We start from the raw sequence: 15,542 nt of genomic DNA on the forward strand, positions 1-15,542 counted from the left end.
GTGGGGTTCCCACTCGGGCTGGAGCCTGGGCTCTGGGACCCTCTCTTGGCTATGTTTCAGAGCCCGAGCTCCAGCCGGAGGGACCACGGCTCCTTTTGACCCCACAGCCTGAGTCACCTGCCCTGGGCTCTGAGCCATGGGTTTCTCTTTGCAGTGTAGTTGCACCCGGGGAAGTTTCCTGGGTCATGGGGCGCTCGGGATGGGGAGGGGAGCATCCGGCAGGGAAGCTGCGAAGAGTTCCCGTGGGGTCTGTCCCGCTGGTTAGAGGGACGGCACAGCAGGGGACTGCCTGATGGGCTCTGGCCCCGGAGGCAGGGTGTGCTGCTTGCTGGCGTGCCCTGCAGTCGGGGTTCGGGGCTTTGCCAGCAGCTTGTGGCGTGGGAAGGAGTGGAGGAGTGAATGCAAGAGTCCGTCTCTCCATGGTGGCTTTTCCCCCTCCCACGCTTCCTAACGAAACCGCCAAAGCACTCCCACCACTGGCTGGTCTAGCAGCCGAGCCCGCAGAGCATCGGTTCCCATAGGGCCTAGGCGCTGGGCTCGTGCTCTCTGCCCCTGCCCTCCCCGTCTCTCTCGCTTCCTTCCCCGGGGGCTTCTGGCCCTCGCGGTTCTTTATCCGCCTCCCCAGCCCCAAGCCAGAGCGCTCTCCCCACTCCTCCCAGCCACCTCTGGGGCTCAGCTTTCCCCTCCTCACCCCCCGGCCCCTCTGTAAGGCTCTCAGCAGCTGCCTTTGGAAGGAATCCAGGGAGGATTATTTTGCAGGTGGCTTCATGCCAACTACCCTCTGTATCCCGGATCCTGGCCCCCTTCCCCTTGCTGCAAACCTATGCCATGCCCCCCACATCATTCTCCAGCTAATACTGCTGGCCTCCTCCCATAGCCCCAGCTCTGCCTGCTGGAGAGGAGGGTATGTTGCCAGAGAGGAGGGTATGCTGCATCTAGGTTCTGCTGTTCTTCACCTGCATTTCCTCTGCAGCCATTGGCAGAGGGAAACTGAATGGCAAGGGAGGTGAGAGACCCCAAGGAAAGGGATTTCTCCCCACCCCCCGCCCCATCTAGCTTGTACACTGGGAGCGCCACTCCCACCCTGCGTGAAGTCGGCGTTTGGCTGGTGGGCAATTGGGAGGAGCAGCCTCCCGGCAGGAGCAAACATTCCCTCCTTGCTAAGAGCATTGCTTGGCCTCAACCACACTGTTGCATCAGTCCTGGCTGCAGCATGCTTCTCGCTAAAGCTATGTCCCCGAGGGGCTTTGGCACCCAAACGACCCATCCCCACGCAGGAAGCCTGAAGTCTGATGGCCTTGCAGCCGTGGAACAGCAATTACCACTGCCTCTCTGAGTAATATGCTTTCTGGTGCCCTAGTCTGGAGCTCATGGGTCTGGTTCTCTCTTACTCCCTTCCTGTGCTTGGGGCAGGGAGCGAGGGGATGAGGGATGGTGGCTTTAAGCCACCCTTGGCCTTCCCATGTTTCAAGGCTCTTCAGAGCCCTGTCTGGCTTCCAGCATAATTTAGAGCAGTCACATGGCTGCTCTAGCTTGCGTTCTGCTTCTCAGGGCCCTTCTGTTGGGGCATTCTGGCCACGCTGGGGACTGGGAGCAGGGCAGGTGGGGAGCCCCTAACACAAGCCAGGAAGCCCCCCTGCACAGTGGTGTTCCCAGAAAGCTGCCTGCTGTCAGGCAAGCTTAGCATAAGTGAGAATCAGCCCTCTGCGCTCTTTTGTACGTTACTGGTTGCATCTCCCATCGTGTTCTGACAGCTGCAAATGAACCTCCCCCAATATCAGCCTCTGACAAAGTTTCTAAGTCAAGCTTTCGGACTCAGCAGAAAAAAGAACCCGAAACCCAAATTGGTGGGCAGTCCCCAGCAGGCAAGATTCTGGGGGGAGCGGCTATAAGCCCCATCCATTAAACCAATTGGCTGCTGCAGCTGCTAATGCAGACTGGCTTGGAGAGGATTGGAGGCTGGCACATTTATCCATTTAAACATCTTTAATATTTTACAATGAGAGAAACAGGGATCAATGTCTTGTTTATAGCGCTGCGTTCATGGGGAATTGCTCCAGGCTTTTGTCCTTTGCAAGCGGATTTCCCGGGGGGAGGGATGTGTAGGAATGGGGTGAATACCCAGCCACGGAGTGGGTGTGTTGAGGGCTCAGCTGCTTTCTCACTGAAATAATAATAATTTGCACTTTGCAGCTCTCATGCTGCGGGACGGGAAAGGACTATTTAGCTTAGATGGGCAATGAATAAGGGATGACACGATAGACAAATATAAAATCATGAATGGTTTAGAGAAGGTCAGTCAGGCACTCTTATTTGCCTTCCCTCCTAACACAAGGATCTGACCAAATTAGAAGGCAAACACGTTGCGAGCTGATAAAAGCTATTTCCCTGCCTCATGTTTAATTAACCTGTGGAACTCATGGCCGGTGGATGTCAGAGGGAAAGAGGTCAAAAAGAGGTTCGTTGTTTATGGCCTTGATTCAGCCTAGTTTTAAGCATATGCGTGTCTTGTTGATTTCAATGCAACTTATTTGCTTACTTGAGTACTGGGAGGAATCGGGGCCTAAATTAATTTTTTAAAAACAGCTACATGCTAAAAAGGGTGAAGGATATTAACTCGCTGTGGCTGGGGATAGGAAAAATCTGTCTTCTATGCAAGAGTTATTGCATGGTTTTGTGTTATGGAGATTATACAGATTCTTCTGAAACATCTGGGGGTAGTGTACAGGATTAGATGGACCTTGTGTCTGATCTGGTCACTTCTTCCTAGTGTCCCATCTTATAAAGGGCGCGTGTGAGTAATCTACAGATCTGTGCAGAGTGACTGAAATGCAGCCACCTCTTGGGTGGAGGCTGCAGAACACCATGCAACCTTGTAGGGATGGGAGGACTGGGGCAATGATACCCTGGGACAAACACTTTTGCTAGATCTTTTGTGTCCCATGCGGAGTCCTAATCTTGCTGATTTCCCAATGGAGTTAGTGGGTGGGGTTATAAGTGCCGACAGGTTCATAAATCCTCAGCCCGATCATCTATATAGCTGGGTACGCAGCGCGTCACAGAAGTTCTGTGCCTTTCCACGCACCGGTGAACGTCTCGCTATGCAAACAGATCTAGATACTCAGTGACCTGGGCGCATGTGTCACAAGGAGGAGAATGTGTCCCGCAGTGCCTAGAGCTGAGCCGAGGGTGTTGCCACCTCCCCAATAGGCAATGAGGCCCGGAGACATGGGGTGCCTTCCCTTGTACTCCTGCAGCCACACTGCCTGCAGCGGGACGGAGTGGGCCCAAGATCGAGGGCTCAAAACTCACCGGTCAGGCCCCTCTCCCACAAATCAGGAGGTTGGCTTCCTTTGCAAAAACCATGGTGGGTTTCCATTCTGCCTGCACAGACTCACTGGAGTTATTGCACACGAGTCACATGAGCGGGGACAGAATCTGGCCCACTGCAATGCCAACTGTAAAGCGGGTGCGTGCATTAGGGATCGCTGACCTGGCTCTCTTACCGTAGTTCCCGTCAACGCGTCAGCTAGAATGGACCATCTCTTACCTGTGGATTCCTGGAGTAGCAGCATCCCAGTGCCTCTCACATGCCACCCAGCTCCCTGCTAACGCCCCTGGGGACCCTACTCGCTACCTCTTGCTATGCTGCCATTTCACTTGTGATCCTGTTGCACTGTCTGGCCTTGTCTCCTGCCGCATGTGTGAACATGCGTGGCACACGGCCATGTGTGCATGCAGCGTTCATGCTCTTTGCATGTTTTATACAGGGCCACAGGCGAGCTGATTTGTCTGGGGCCCTACATCCGCTTATGAATATCTGCACAACCTTATGCATGCATGCAGGGTGTGTGTGTGAAATACTGAGCATGTCCCTGGGTCCATCTCCTGTACAGACCCACTGCGCTCCGTTGTGTGACATTAGGAGCATTTTATCTCCTGGGCTTGTGGAATAATGGGGTGTGGCCTGGCAGAAGTACAGTCCTGCAGCCTTAAAATCCAGGCTGCCCTGCAGAGAGAGAGCAAGTGATTTGTCTGTCTCACAGGAGCTCACAGTTGGTGAATAACGTTCCCCTGCAAGGTAGAAACTCCACTGCAGGGCATGGGAGATTTTCAGAGGTCAAGGGCCAGATCCTCAGCTGATGCAAAGAGGCAGAACTCCAGTGGAGTCAGTGAAGCCCCCCCACACCCTCCCGTTTATACACAGGGAGAGTGCAGCCCCCATGATTGTATTGCAACGGGGAGGAATCGTCTGGGATGCTTCCTGCATCCCCAGGGTTTAGCTGTGCTGTGCGCACTCGATCGCCTTTCATTCAACTGCTGGTGCCCGCCTTGGTTCTGCTCTTCCTTCCTCCAGCGTCTGTCCCTTGGCCCCAGGGGAGTTGCTTCTGATTTACCCCAGGTCGGTGAGCTCAGGGTGTCGGCACTGCAGATTCACCTTTCCACCCGGGCTTCCCAAGCCGCTCTCACGTGCCGGGGCTTCCACACAAAACACACCAACTAAACGACTTGTCTGCAACCGCCAGCACCGCTTGTCGCTCGGAGACGCAGCTGGGACCCAGCGCTTCTCTCATCTGGATCAATGCCGCCCCGCAACGAGAGACACCCAGCCAGCCTCCTCCCCCTTTCCGAGGTCTCAGGGTGTGAGTGTGCTGGGGGGGGAAGGAGGGGGAGAGTGTGTGGAATTTTATAGCCACCCTGCAGCCAATGGCGTTACGGAGAGGCGAGATGGAGGCGCCGGGCGGATGCTCCATCCGTCAGTGCATCATCACCGGGCACGGGGGAGCCCCTCAGAACCTCCAGCTGACCCTGCCGTGCAAGCCAGCCTCCCGGACTGACGGAGCGCTGAGTTGATCAGAGACTCACCGGAGCGACGGGAATTTGCAGCAGCCAAGCGAGATGGGCCCCGGGCAGGAGCTGGTCGTGCTGGGATTCTGCTGCTAGGAAAGTTTGCTCAGCCAAGTTCGGAAAGTTTGATTTCTTTCTTCCTTCACGCTCGAGGCTTTACCAAGGTGGCAACTGCACCACTCCCCCGCCAGGTCCCGTCTCCCCTCTTCCCATCCCCGCGGGGAAAGCCAAAGGAGATTACTCATCAATCTGTCTCCAGCGAGGACTTGGAGATGTGAGGCTGCCGAGGGGCTGGTGGTGGTGGTGGGGAACCACGGGCTCTTTCCTGCTGCACAGCTGCTCCCTGGCCCCTCAGTTCTGGTTCCGGGCGCTGGCAGAGCTGAGCTGGCCCCCGGGGGCGTGAGTCGCATGCCCCTGGTGCTGCACCGCCCATCGCGGGACGCTGGCCGGCCATGGGCATCCAGGGGATGGAACTCTGTGCCATGGCCGTGGTCATTATGCTTTTCATCGCCGTCCTCAAACAGTTCGGGATCCTGGAGCCCATGTCCATGGAAGGTAACTACTGACCGTACATTTCCCTGCAGCCTGGATCCACCCCCATCCTGACACCTGTATCTGGGTCAGTCCAGCTTCCCCTTCCCCCTACTCCTGGAGCTGAGCACCCCGTTCCCCTCCTCTGACCCCTTCTAACCCCCGTGCCCTGGGAGTATAGCACCATCCAGCAACTGACTCCTTCCTAGTGCTGTTCCCCCAGGAGGTGGAGGGGAACGGGATACAGGATTAGATCAGCCTTTTCCCCATGGTCTGGGCCATGTTTTTTCAGGGGAAACCGCCTGTCTTTTCCCCAAGGGTCTCCCTGTTCTGTGACTTCTTCAGGCCAGGCTGGTGGGAGGGAAGGTTTTCACTACAGCTGAGAGGGCTGAGGTCCGGTGGGACTTCAGGGCAATGTGTGTAGGGGGGTGATAAGGGGAAATTCTACCCTAAGCTGCCCCCTGGCCCCACTAGGAGTCTGTGTGGTTGCCCTGCCGGGGCCAGCTTCCTTTTCTCCCTGGCTGGGAATGCAGAGTGAGTCCTCTGCAAAGGAGCCCTGCCCCTCGGGCGTGAATTTCCTGCTGACTAAGCTGACCAGGCTCTGAAGGCACATTCAGGGCCCCCTTCACCCTCGTCCACCCGAAGGAAAGGCCTCAATCTGGAAATGAAGGGGGAAGAGCTGCTACTCTCCACACAGGCATGAATGCCCACACCCCCGGTGCACAAATGCTCCTCTCACTGGTGCCCAGTGAGAGCCGCTCCACGGGGACAGCGAGGCCAGGAGTTCAACACATCCATACCCTCTCTGACTCCTCCTGCGTGTTCCAGGTAGGCAAACTTCCAGGGAACTCCTATCAAAACTCCATGCATATTTTGGGATGCACAGGGCCAAATTCCCCCTGAGTGCAAGTCCCTCAGGATCACACCTGGGATGAGTGGGAACTTGTTCCTTACCCCAGGAGGAGATGTCACGGACACATGTGATGGCCACCATCTTGGCTGGGGATTGAACCAGGGACTTCCAGAGCGAAAAGCAGGAGTTTGAGCTAAAGAGCAAGGCTCCTTAACTGGGACTATAACAGGCTCATATCCTCTGTGAGTTGGGCATGGTTGTAGGGGAGCCTGTAATGCTCATTCACCAGTGGGTTGCACGTGCACGTGACTTGTGAATGCTGGTGCACTAGTGACAGGGGAAGCATTCCTCGTGGAGGGTCTCTTGCTGCTTGGCTGGGAGTCCCCTCTTCCAAACCCAATCTCCCCCCCGGGACGATTCTCTCTGTATTTCCACGTCTGCCCCCTCCGCTGCAAAGTGCAGAGCCAGCCATCTCAGTAACCACACAGCCATCTCGGCGTCACGTGGCCCCAATGAAATATTAACCAAGGAGCGAAACCTGCTTGTTTGACTCTTAAATCAAGAAACTGGATCCGTCCCCTCAAGGGCACTTCGTCTGCAGCTCCGGCTCTTCCCCCGCCGTCTTCCCTTTGCACCATTTCCATGGCACAAGCCCAGCCTGGGTGGGGAGGAGGAAGAGGAAAGCAGATGCTCGCTAACCCCCAAGCTTCTTCGAAAGATACAGCACCTCACCCGCCGCCCCAACCCTCCTCTCCGCACCAGCAGCAGGCAGGACCCTGAGTGAAAGCAGCCCCCTGCTGAGTTGGCAGCTCCCCGAGTCACTTGTGCCACTGCAGCTTTGTCCAATTGTCATGGCCCAGCCATGCTCTGACCTTGCTATAGGGGAATCTCATGCAGTGGCCCCAGTTCTTTGATTACAGCGATAAGTAGGCTGAATTCCAAAGATCTCGACCTGTACCCACCAAGTAAAACTCCCAGGGCCCGCTCCTCAGCTGGTGGAATTGGGGGGAGCCCCACTGACTTCTGACCCATCCATTTGGTGGGAAGAAGAGCGAGAGGGTGCTGGAGCAGTGAGTGGTGGCGGTGTTCCCCTCTCCTGCCAGTAGCGGGCATTCTCGCCCAGGTCACGGTGAAGGTGCATTGGTGGAGCAGGGTCAGAGGAAGCCCAGGGAGGGGTGAGCATGGACATGGAATTTCAGGCTTTCTCTGGAGCGGGATAGTTCCCACTGAAAGAGAATGTGATGTAGGCTCCTGACTCAGCTCTGAGCCCGTCGTGGGACTCTGTTACTGGAGATGGTAGAGTGGCATTATTTATTAATTGCATGCTTAATATTTGCGCTGTTCAGAGGCAGGAAGACCAATCCGCTCAGCTGGGAAGCATTAGCTCCCCCCAGAATCTGAGCAGAGGGAATGCAGGTTGCATTAGGTCATTGACTCCCGCATTGAGACTGCTGCTGCATGTGTGTGGCCTTGATTCTGACCAGGGAGGCTGAATTTGCACAACCACAGCTGTGGCAGATGGGAGACAGGGAGAGTAAATGGGAGAGATTCAGGTGGGAAGGGACCATTCCGTTGGACCGTGCTAACCAAAGACATAGCGGATGGAAATTGATCTTGGGTGCAATTCCATGGCAGACAGAGTTACCGCAGAGCTGAATTTGGCTCTGAAGGTGTGTGTGTTACCATGCTGCAAAATACCACAGTGCCTTCTGCTGCTAAGGGATATGTCGGAACATCTTGTAGCTGTTCATCCCAGCAGAGTGGTTTGCTGTCCAGTCAGTGCTAAGTATGATGTTTCAAAGGGAACAAGCCCTTCACTGCCTTTCCCCTACAGTATGAGCCACCTGGCACTAAACAGTATTGCGAGCTGTGACGTGTTTGTCACGTTGGCTGGGGACAGTTTTAGAGACATAGGATCAGATCCATGGCCCATCCTGTCTGTGACAGTGGCCAGAACCAGACGCCTCATACAATGGAAGGAGAAACCCCGTGGTAGGCTGTGATGATCACTGTGAAGGTTTCCTCCAAATCCCTAAATGTCAGTGATTGGCTTGAAGGTGTTAGGTCCCCTCCAAAACTCCATCCGCACCAACTACTCAAACGGTGGCTATGCTTGTTATTCATATAAATGGCTGGCCCCTCTTTGATCCTAAATTCTTGGCCTCAACAATAATCCTGTGGCAATGAATTCCACAGTCTGCTCTGTCTCTGGAGTTGAAATGTGTGTCCCTTTAAAACTGCCTGGAATCCAAACTCCCATTTGCTCCTGTGAACCTGAGCGAGGAGCTCTGGGTTTGTCCCATTGCAAATCGAGCTTTATTCGTGGTAGCCGTGACAGTGATGGAGACAGAAATAGGACTGAGCTGTGAAATTTTGACCCAGAATTCAACTTCCTCAAAGTCTGGGGTGATTTGGATCTGAGCTTTTGATGTGTACCGGGTCTCTGAGACTGTGATAAGCCCGAAGTACTGAAGCCCCCGATTCAGCAATATACTCAAGGACGTGCTTAAGCTCCACTGAAGCCAATTATCTATGTGTTTACCTGAATCAGGGACTTAATGAATTAATTCTCACTGCACTCTGGAGGTGGGAAAATATCATATCATTAGCCCCCTGGTACGGAGGTGAAGTGAGATGGGCAATGTCTGACCATCGAACAGAACCCAAATCTGCTAAGCCCATAGGAACTGCTCTATTGGATCCATCTAATCCAGTCCAGTTTTTCTGATAGTGGCCAGTACCATCTGCTTCAGCGGGAAGGGGCAAGAAACCTTCCAGTGAATTAATTTGTCCCCTAGGAGAGTCTCCTGCTGATCCCTAATTTGTTAGAGATTGTCTTAAATCCTGAAGCATGAGGGTTTATAGCCCGTCCAAAACATCTGGTGGCAGTGAGTTCCACAGTCTAATCATGTGCTGCGAGGGAAAAAAATGTCCTTGTATTGGTTTTGAATTGCACAAGAGTACTGGTTTTGGAAGGTTCTGCATGAGGTGTCTGTGATTACCCATAAGAGTCCATGTTCTAGTAGCTAATACAGTCTGATGCATGTTACATCAGTACAGAACGGTTAGAAATAGAAGAAATCAGGACAGAGTATTATCAGGGTTGATTGGGCTCAATTGGAGGAGCAAGCAATGTGTGGAGAGAACAGTCACCCAAACCCACTGCCGTCACCTAGTGCCCCACTGATAGTAACGTTAGAAGGCCTCTCTGGATGGATGGATTGCTGCTGTGAGAACCACGGGGATGGAGGACCAGCCAGAGAGGAGATGAGAGTGCAAAAGCGGGTGACAGCTCTGCTTTGCATGCAGTTATATTTGAGCGGAAGGAGTTTGTGGTCATGGTACAGGTTGGTGGATGGACAGCAGCAGATCCAGAGGTGATGGTAAGAGACCCAGTGAGTTGTTTGCTCTGCCAGTGGGGCAGACCCTGCCTCCCAGGGGGAAAGGAACATGCTCTGGTAAAGAAGCTGAGCAATGCAGCAATGGAACAGATCATTGGCCCAGCTGACCCAGTACCCTGCTTCTGGCTGTGGCCACCATCGGCCATTTTCTTAAAGCAGTCAGTGTGATCGTGGGGACGCCTGACATCAGCCAGGACCCCCTAGGGGTAGGTCATGCTCCAGGCCAGTGTGTAAAGCTGGCTCTGGAGACACGAGGCTCTTCCTCCAGCCATATAGCTATAGGGCAGCAGCAGACAGGAGAAGCACCAGTGATGTCCAAGGAATGGGCTGTGGTGGCATTGCTCCCTGGAAATGTTCATCTGGCTCCGTTACTCGGCAGCCATGACAGTAGGGCTCCATCCCTTAGCGCTCAAGTTCAGTGGAGGTAATGCTAGCGTCGTAGGGTGTGCTTGCCCTGTAGCACCCCTGCTGAATTAGAGTGGGCCTGCACGTGCTTCCTGCCTCGGTTTCCCTTCTCAGGAAGCCAATAAGAGTTCCACTTCAGATCCTCTTGGTGCTTGACTCGATAAGACCCTCCTTGGGGCTGGTTTATTAAAAACCTCATGCAAAGGGGGCCATAACAAACCATCCCAAAGAAACAAAAGGTGCTTCTGGCTTTCAGGGTGAGTCTGATGCCTTCCCTCTAAGCTGCCTGCCCAATGCTCTCAGGGTTGTCTCTCCATCTCTGGGTCTCTCCTTATGGCCGGAGCCCCAGCCCTCCTCCTGGAACAGGGTAATTCAAGCCATTATTAACCCTTTCCTCCTTGAGCTGCGATGCAGTTCCGCCCACTGTGGGCCGTAGCCAGCTTCTCCATCACTTGGGCCCAGGCTCCGAGGGTGTGACAACTTCCTGCTGCAATGACGGGGGAAGCAGCATTTATACTGGTCCCATTCTCCCAACTTGTCACCAATTGGTTGGGTGAGAGGGGAACCTTGACCTGTTTTCTCTGCAAGGCTCCTGGCCCCGGGCCCTTAAAGAAATGGGAACAAGATTTCCTCTCAGACATTTCTTACTCCCGGCACCGCTTCCTCTGTCTGAATATCTCCCAGATCCTTGTGTCTGTAATCAGACCTTTCAGCTCTTAAATAGCCAGATGGTGGGGTGGACTGACCATTAGGCAGTATTGCCTTTATGGGGTAAGCCTACCCCATCACACAGCTATCATCTGAGCTACCACCGGGAATTGAACTAAGGACCTCTGGAGCTGAAAAATGTGAGCTTCTCCTTGTGCTAAAGGAATAACACCCCATTCTAGAGTCACATGCTGAGTGGATCAGGCACAAAGGGTGATGTGGAATGCACTGAACTGTGGGCTACTGTGGCAAACCCTGAGTTTTTATTACATGGGACATTTGCCTGACTACAGAATAATTAGCTCTGTAGAGGCCACATAATTAACGATGCCTCTAACTTTCCCGGCACCAGCCAATTGTGGGCGGAGCTAACTGTGCATGCCACTCATGGGATTTTGACCTTTTAGCTACCTGATTGCATCCACGAATCAGGTAATTAGGAATCAAAATCCCCTCATCTGTGCCTGCACTTAAAGGGAATGGCTGGGCCTATTATTATGTATAGGTTATTCGGTTTACATAAATGCCTAGACGTTCCAGCCAAGATCAGGGCCCATTGTGCCAGGCGCTGCACAGACACATAGTAAGAGACAGTTCCTGCCCCATACAGTTTTTATAGTCTAAAGGCTTCATCCAAAGCATGTTGAAGTCTAGCTTTGCATCAGGCCGTAAATGGACGAGAAAAAGGGTGAGAGAAAGAATAGACTGTTATCCCCATTTTCCCGAAGGGGAAAAAGGCCCAGAGGAATTAAATGATTTGCCCAAGGTCACATGGAGAGTCTGTGGTATAGCTAGAAACTGACTCCAGATCTCCTGAGTCCCAGTCCACTGCATGAACTGCAAAACCACCCTCTGTGTCAATACTGATTAAAGTGTAATTCAGAGTGATTCTGCTGTGGGTCTGTCCTGCCGGGAGTAGCTGGGATGCTCCGTTTTTATGGCGATCATTTTGGAGCATACTGAATGCACGGGGCCAGATCCTTAGCTGGTGTAAATCAGCGTAGCTCCATTGAAATACCCTCAGGTTTCAGGTAAGAAGAAGGGGGCATGATCTCTATAGAGGCTGCATAGCCGCAGCTCTCATTGACTTCAGTTGCCATTGTGGATACTCAGCACTTCTGCTGACTGGCCGTGCAGACTCCCTCTGGGAGAAGCATGGTGTTCTTTCTGGCTCATGCATCACCACCGGCAATAAAGATCCTGTAAATGGGATTAAATTAACAATCCTGTTGATGATGCATCAGACAGTTTAGGTTCTGGTGCACTGTCCTGTAGCCGGTTTAGCTCCTCAGGGCTAATGGGAATCAAAAGAAGTACAGGATTAGTTTGTTGTCGTTACAGTCAGCAGATGTGTCCTGCGCTCTCATTCATAACTGTGAACCCTGGTGTTAATAACTCCAGAGTTTGGCCCAACTAGTAGGTTGATTGAGTAAGGAGGAGCCATTCTTATACGGGTACTTTTCTGACCTATGCACTAGAGGTTTGTTGTTGTCATGAGAGCTGAGTGAATAACAGATCTTTTGGTTCGCTGGCCGTTTGGGGGAAAAAAATTGAAAAAAGTCAATCGTTTGGGGTTCAACTGGAAACCTTTTTTTTCTAAATTTTTGGCACCTCGAAAAGTCAGAAAAATTTTTATTTCAAGTGAAGTGACACGTTTTGTTTTGGCAAAATTTCAACATTTTATTTTGATTGCGACCGTTTGACAGGGATTTGGAGTGGCTTTGTGAATAAAACAAAAGGAAACTTGGAAGCGAAAACAGAAATATTTCATTTCGAAAATGTTGGAATGAAACATTTTGATTTTTGTCAGATTTTTGGGAGTGGGGATAGGGTGACCAGATGTCCCATTTTTAAAGAGACAGTCCCATTTTGGGGGACTTTTTCTTGTATAGGCGCCTATTATCCCTGTCCCATTTTTTCACAGTTGCTATCTGGTCACCCTAGGTGGGGAGAGGTTTTGAATAAAACAATTTGGCGTAACTGACACATATTCATGAAATGTTTCAGTGTCTCTGAATCTGCATTTTTGCCACACACAAAAAGCTTCAGCCAAAAAATGTCACTTGATTCTAATCACTCTTAGCTGCAAAGGACATTCTGGGCTTAGGGGCTTATTCCTCCACTGGTGTAAATCAACGTAGCAGCCCTTGAAATAGGATTCACACGGTGGATTTCACTCAGTAGGACTGACTCCAAATTATTTAGTGTACTGTGCAATTAACATGAGGTCTGGCATCTCAGGAGATGAGTCGCTTGGGACAGCATCATCTCCAGGGTTCCCCAAGCTGATTTCCAAGGTTCTCCTGTAGCACCCCAGGCCTGAGTTGCATGCAGAAGCAAATCTCGGCCAGTAGTCACCCTGAAACCTTTGTTTGTTTAATGCACACTTGCAAACATGCAATGCTTGCAGAACTGGGCTGACATGCAGCCTCGGCTGACCCCTCCTCAGGAGATGCAATGAATACGGATCGAGGAGGTGAACTTGAACCTTTTCCCTGAGTTTGCAACCGAGCAGGCATCTGTGCAGATTCTTGTCTCTGATGCAGCCGCTTGTGCTTATTAACCTAATGACTTGTTAACCTCATGATTTGTTCCTGCCCCCTGCTCTGGCACGCACCACTGAAAGCGACTGGCGGATTAACCAGAACATTTAGGGAGAGCTCCTCATCTGGCGTACAGTGGCATTGACCTCACTGGAAGTTTGCCAGTTTATACCAGCTGAAAATCTGGCCCTTTCAGGCAAAGCGCTCGGGAGTTGTTGTGCGTTACTGTGACAGTCCAGAGCCCATGCACCTTCACCTGTGGTGTGTTAATACTAATTAACAATAACTTAGTAGCTTTCATCCACAGCCCTCGAAGTCCTGACTGTTCTCCTGGCCCACTGGAAAATACACAGCAGAATGATCTAACTCCCTCTGCATCTTTATTTTGTGTTCAGTGGGCATCGGATCTGTCTCTGTATCAGCCTGTCCATTCCTAGCAGCTCTCCTGTCTTGTGTTCAGAGAACGGCTCAAACTTCAGCTCCAAAGACACTTGGACTTCAGGCTGTTGGGAATTCAGTCTAAATTTTGCAACCTTGTTAAGACTGTAGCTCCAAGAGACCCCATCTTTCCATTCACCTCAATGGGTTTTGGGTCATGCCCAACTGCAGGCTCCATTGTGCTGGGAGTTGTACAAATGTACTTCCAGCACCTCTGTCGAAATGCATTGCCCAGCCCTGCTGGGTTTGTCCAGGTACCTAGCAGGGTTCACTCCTGAGATCTAGGCTGCAGTGTCTGAATCCAGCTGTATCTCTTCATTTCTGTGGCCTGATCTCTGTGACTATTGTTTGAGCCATCTTTGGTTACCTGGGTCGGATGTGCCACGCACAGAGATCTCCATTGGCCCATTCCCTTCTGCCCAGATCCTCGGACTCGAGTGGAGCTACGCTAATTTACACCAGGGGAGGAATTGGGCCCATGTTTCCAATGATTTCCATCCTCCTGTTCTGTTCTTTTTGTCTGTCTCTCCACCGCTGCGTCCTTTTCCTGTGCAGTACTTCCAGCTATGCAGATATATCTATTCCCATGTCTCCCTGTTTTGTACTGACCATTAATCTGGGGTTATACGTTCATGTGTCTTATGCTGCATGGCTGAAGTTCACCTCGGTTTGATGGGTCAGGCCAAAGCCTTTCAGCAACAGGCTAGATTCAGCCCTGCTGTAAGGACCCACGACTCCATTGACTTCAATGCGGTGCTTTGCAGCAGGCCTAAATTTGACCCAGTACATCCAGGTTGTATCATCCTCACCTCCTGTCATTTTCTCCATGTACCCAGCAGTGCCTGCCTTCCTGCCCTTTCCCCATGTCTCTGTCTATTGTGTGGTACCCATTCTCTCACCTGCTGCTGCAGATGATTGATGTGGTCAGCCGAATCGTTATCTAGATGGAGTGTAGAGCCTGATATCGTTAACTGCATTTGCCTGCTGTGTGTCCAGTTCCCAGGCAAAGCTGAATTAACTTCATCTTTCGGGGCTGGGCGGAAGGCAGACAGCCTCATGAAGTTTGCACAGATCTTCAGGGCTGGTTTTTTTTTTAATGTTTGTGAACTGCAGGCACTTCCAAGAGCCCTTAACCCCTCACAGAGGTTTGCTGCTGACACAATTGAGGCTCTGGCTTTAGGGGTTGCGAAGGAGTCGTGGCTCCAGCCTCTGTTAGTTTCTGATGAGCCAGTCTCCCTGCTCACAGGGCTGTACCATGCTCTGCTGTGCTACATATGTGGGAGGGATCCCTCCCCTTTTAGAAAGGGGATATGGAATTAAAGGCTGGCTGGAATCCCAGTGGAAAGTTCTTGCAAATCGAGCTGCTGAGTCTGGTGCCCTGTCTGCACTGAGGAAGTTCACTCTGGTACCAGGCCACATCTCTGATTGGGGAATGAATCCCTCACTTAGCACCTGACCCAAAACCCGTAGAAGTCAATGGGCATCTTTCCATTCACCTCAATGGGTTTTGGGTCATGCCCAACTGCAGCCCTGGTGGTATCATAATCCTTGAGTCTACCTCTTGCTCTGCCAGCTGTTCTCAGCCTTGGGACATGGGCAAGTCTCTTATGGTGCAGAATCCTCAACCCTTAGCAGCTGATGAAGAAGGGAGCTAGTACAAGGTGTTACAGCCACTATCCCATCGGGAGGATGGACTGAGATAGACCCACCCACCCAACGTGAGAACAAATCAACCTCAGCAGCAGAAAACAAAAAATGTAAAAAATCAAAAGCAAACTCCCTACCCCAAACACAGACCATCCCCCCCCAAAAAAG

The 15,542-nt window shown here is 52.1% G+C and overlaps 1 protein-coding gene across 4 annotated transcripts in view; it reads left to right on the top strand.

The window, feature by feature from the left end:
• Positions 1-15,542, top strand: part of KCNIP3 (potassium voltage-gated channel interacting protein 3) — an 82,897-nt gene that overhangs the window by 51,425 nt on the left and 15,930 nt on the right. The window contains exon 1 of one of the 4 annotated variants that reach the window (XM_043503167.1): positions 5,236-5,403. The exons of the other annotated variants lie outside the window; for them this stretch is intronic. Coding sequence (XP_043359102.1) covers positions 5,301-5,403 — 103 coding nt within the window. The 5' untranslated portion in view covers positions 5,236-5,300. Of the gene's footprint in view, positions 1-5,235; positions 5,404-15,542 lie in introns of those variants that run through there. 4 annotated transcript variants of the gene reach the window in all.

This window comes from Dermochelys coriacea, chromosome 26 (genome assembly GCF_009764565.3).
Source record: "Dermochelys coriacea isolate rDerCor1 chromosome 26, rDerCor1.pri.v4, whole genome shotgun sequence".
NCBI classification, from domain to species: Eukaryota; Metazoa; Chordata; order Testudines; family Dermochelyidae; genus Dermochelys; species Dermochelys coriacea.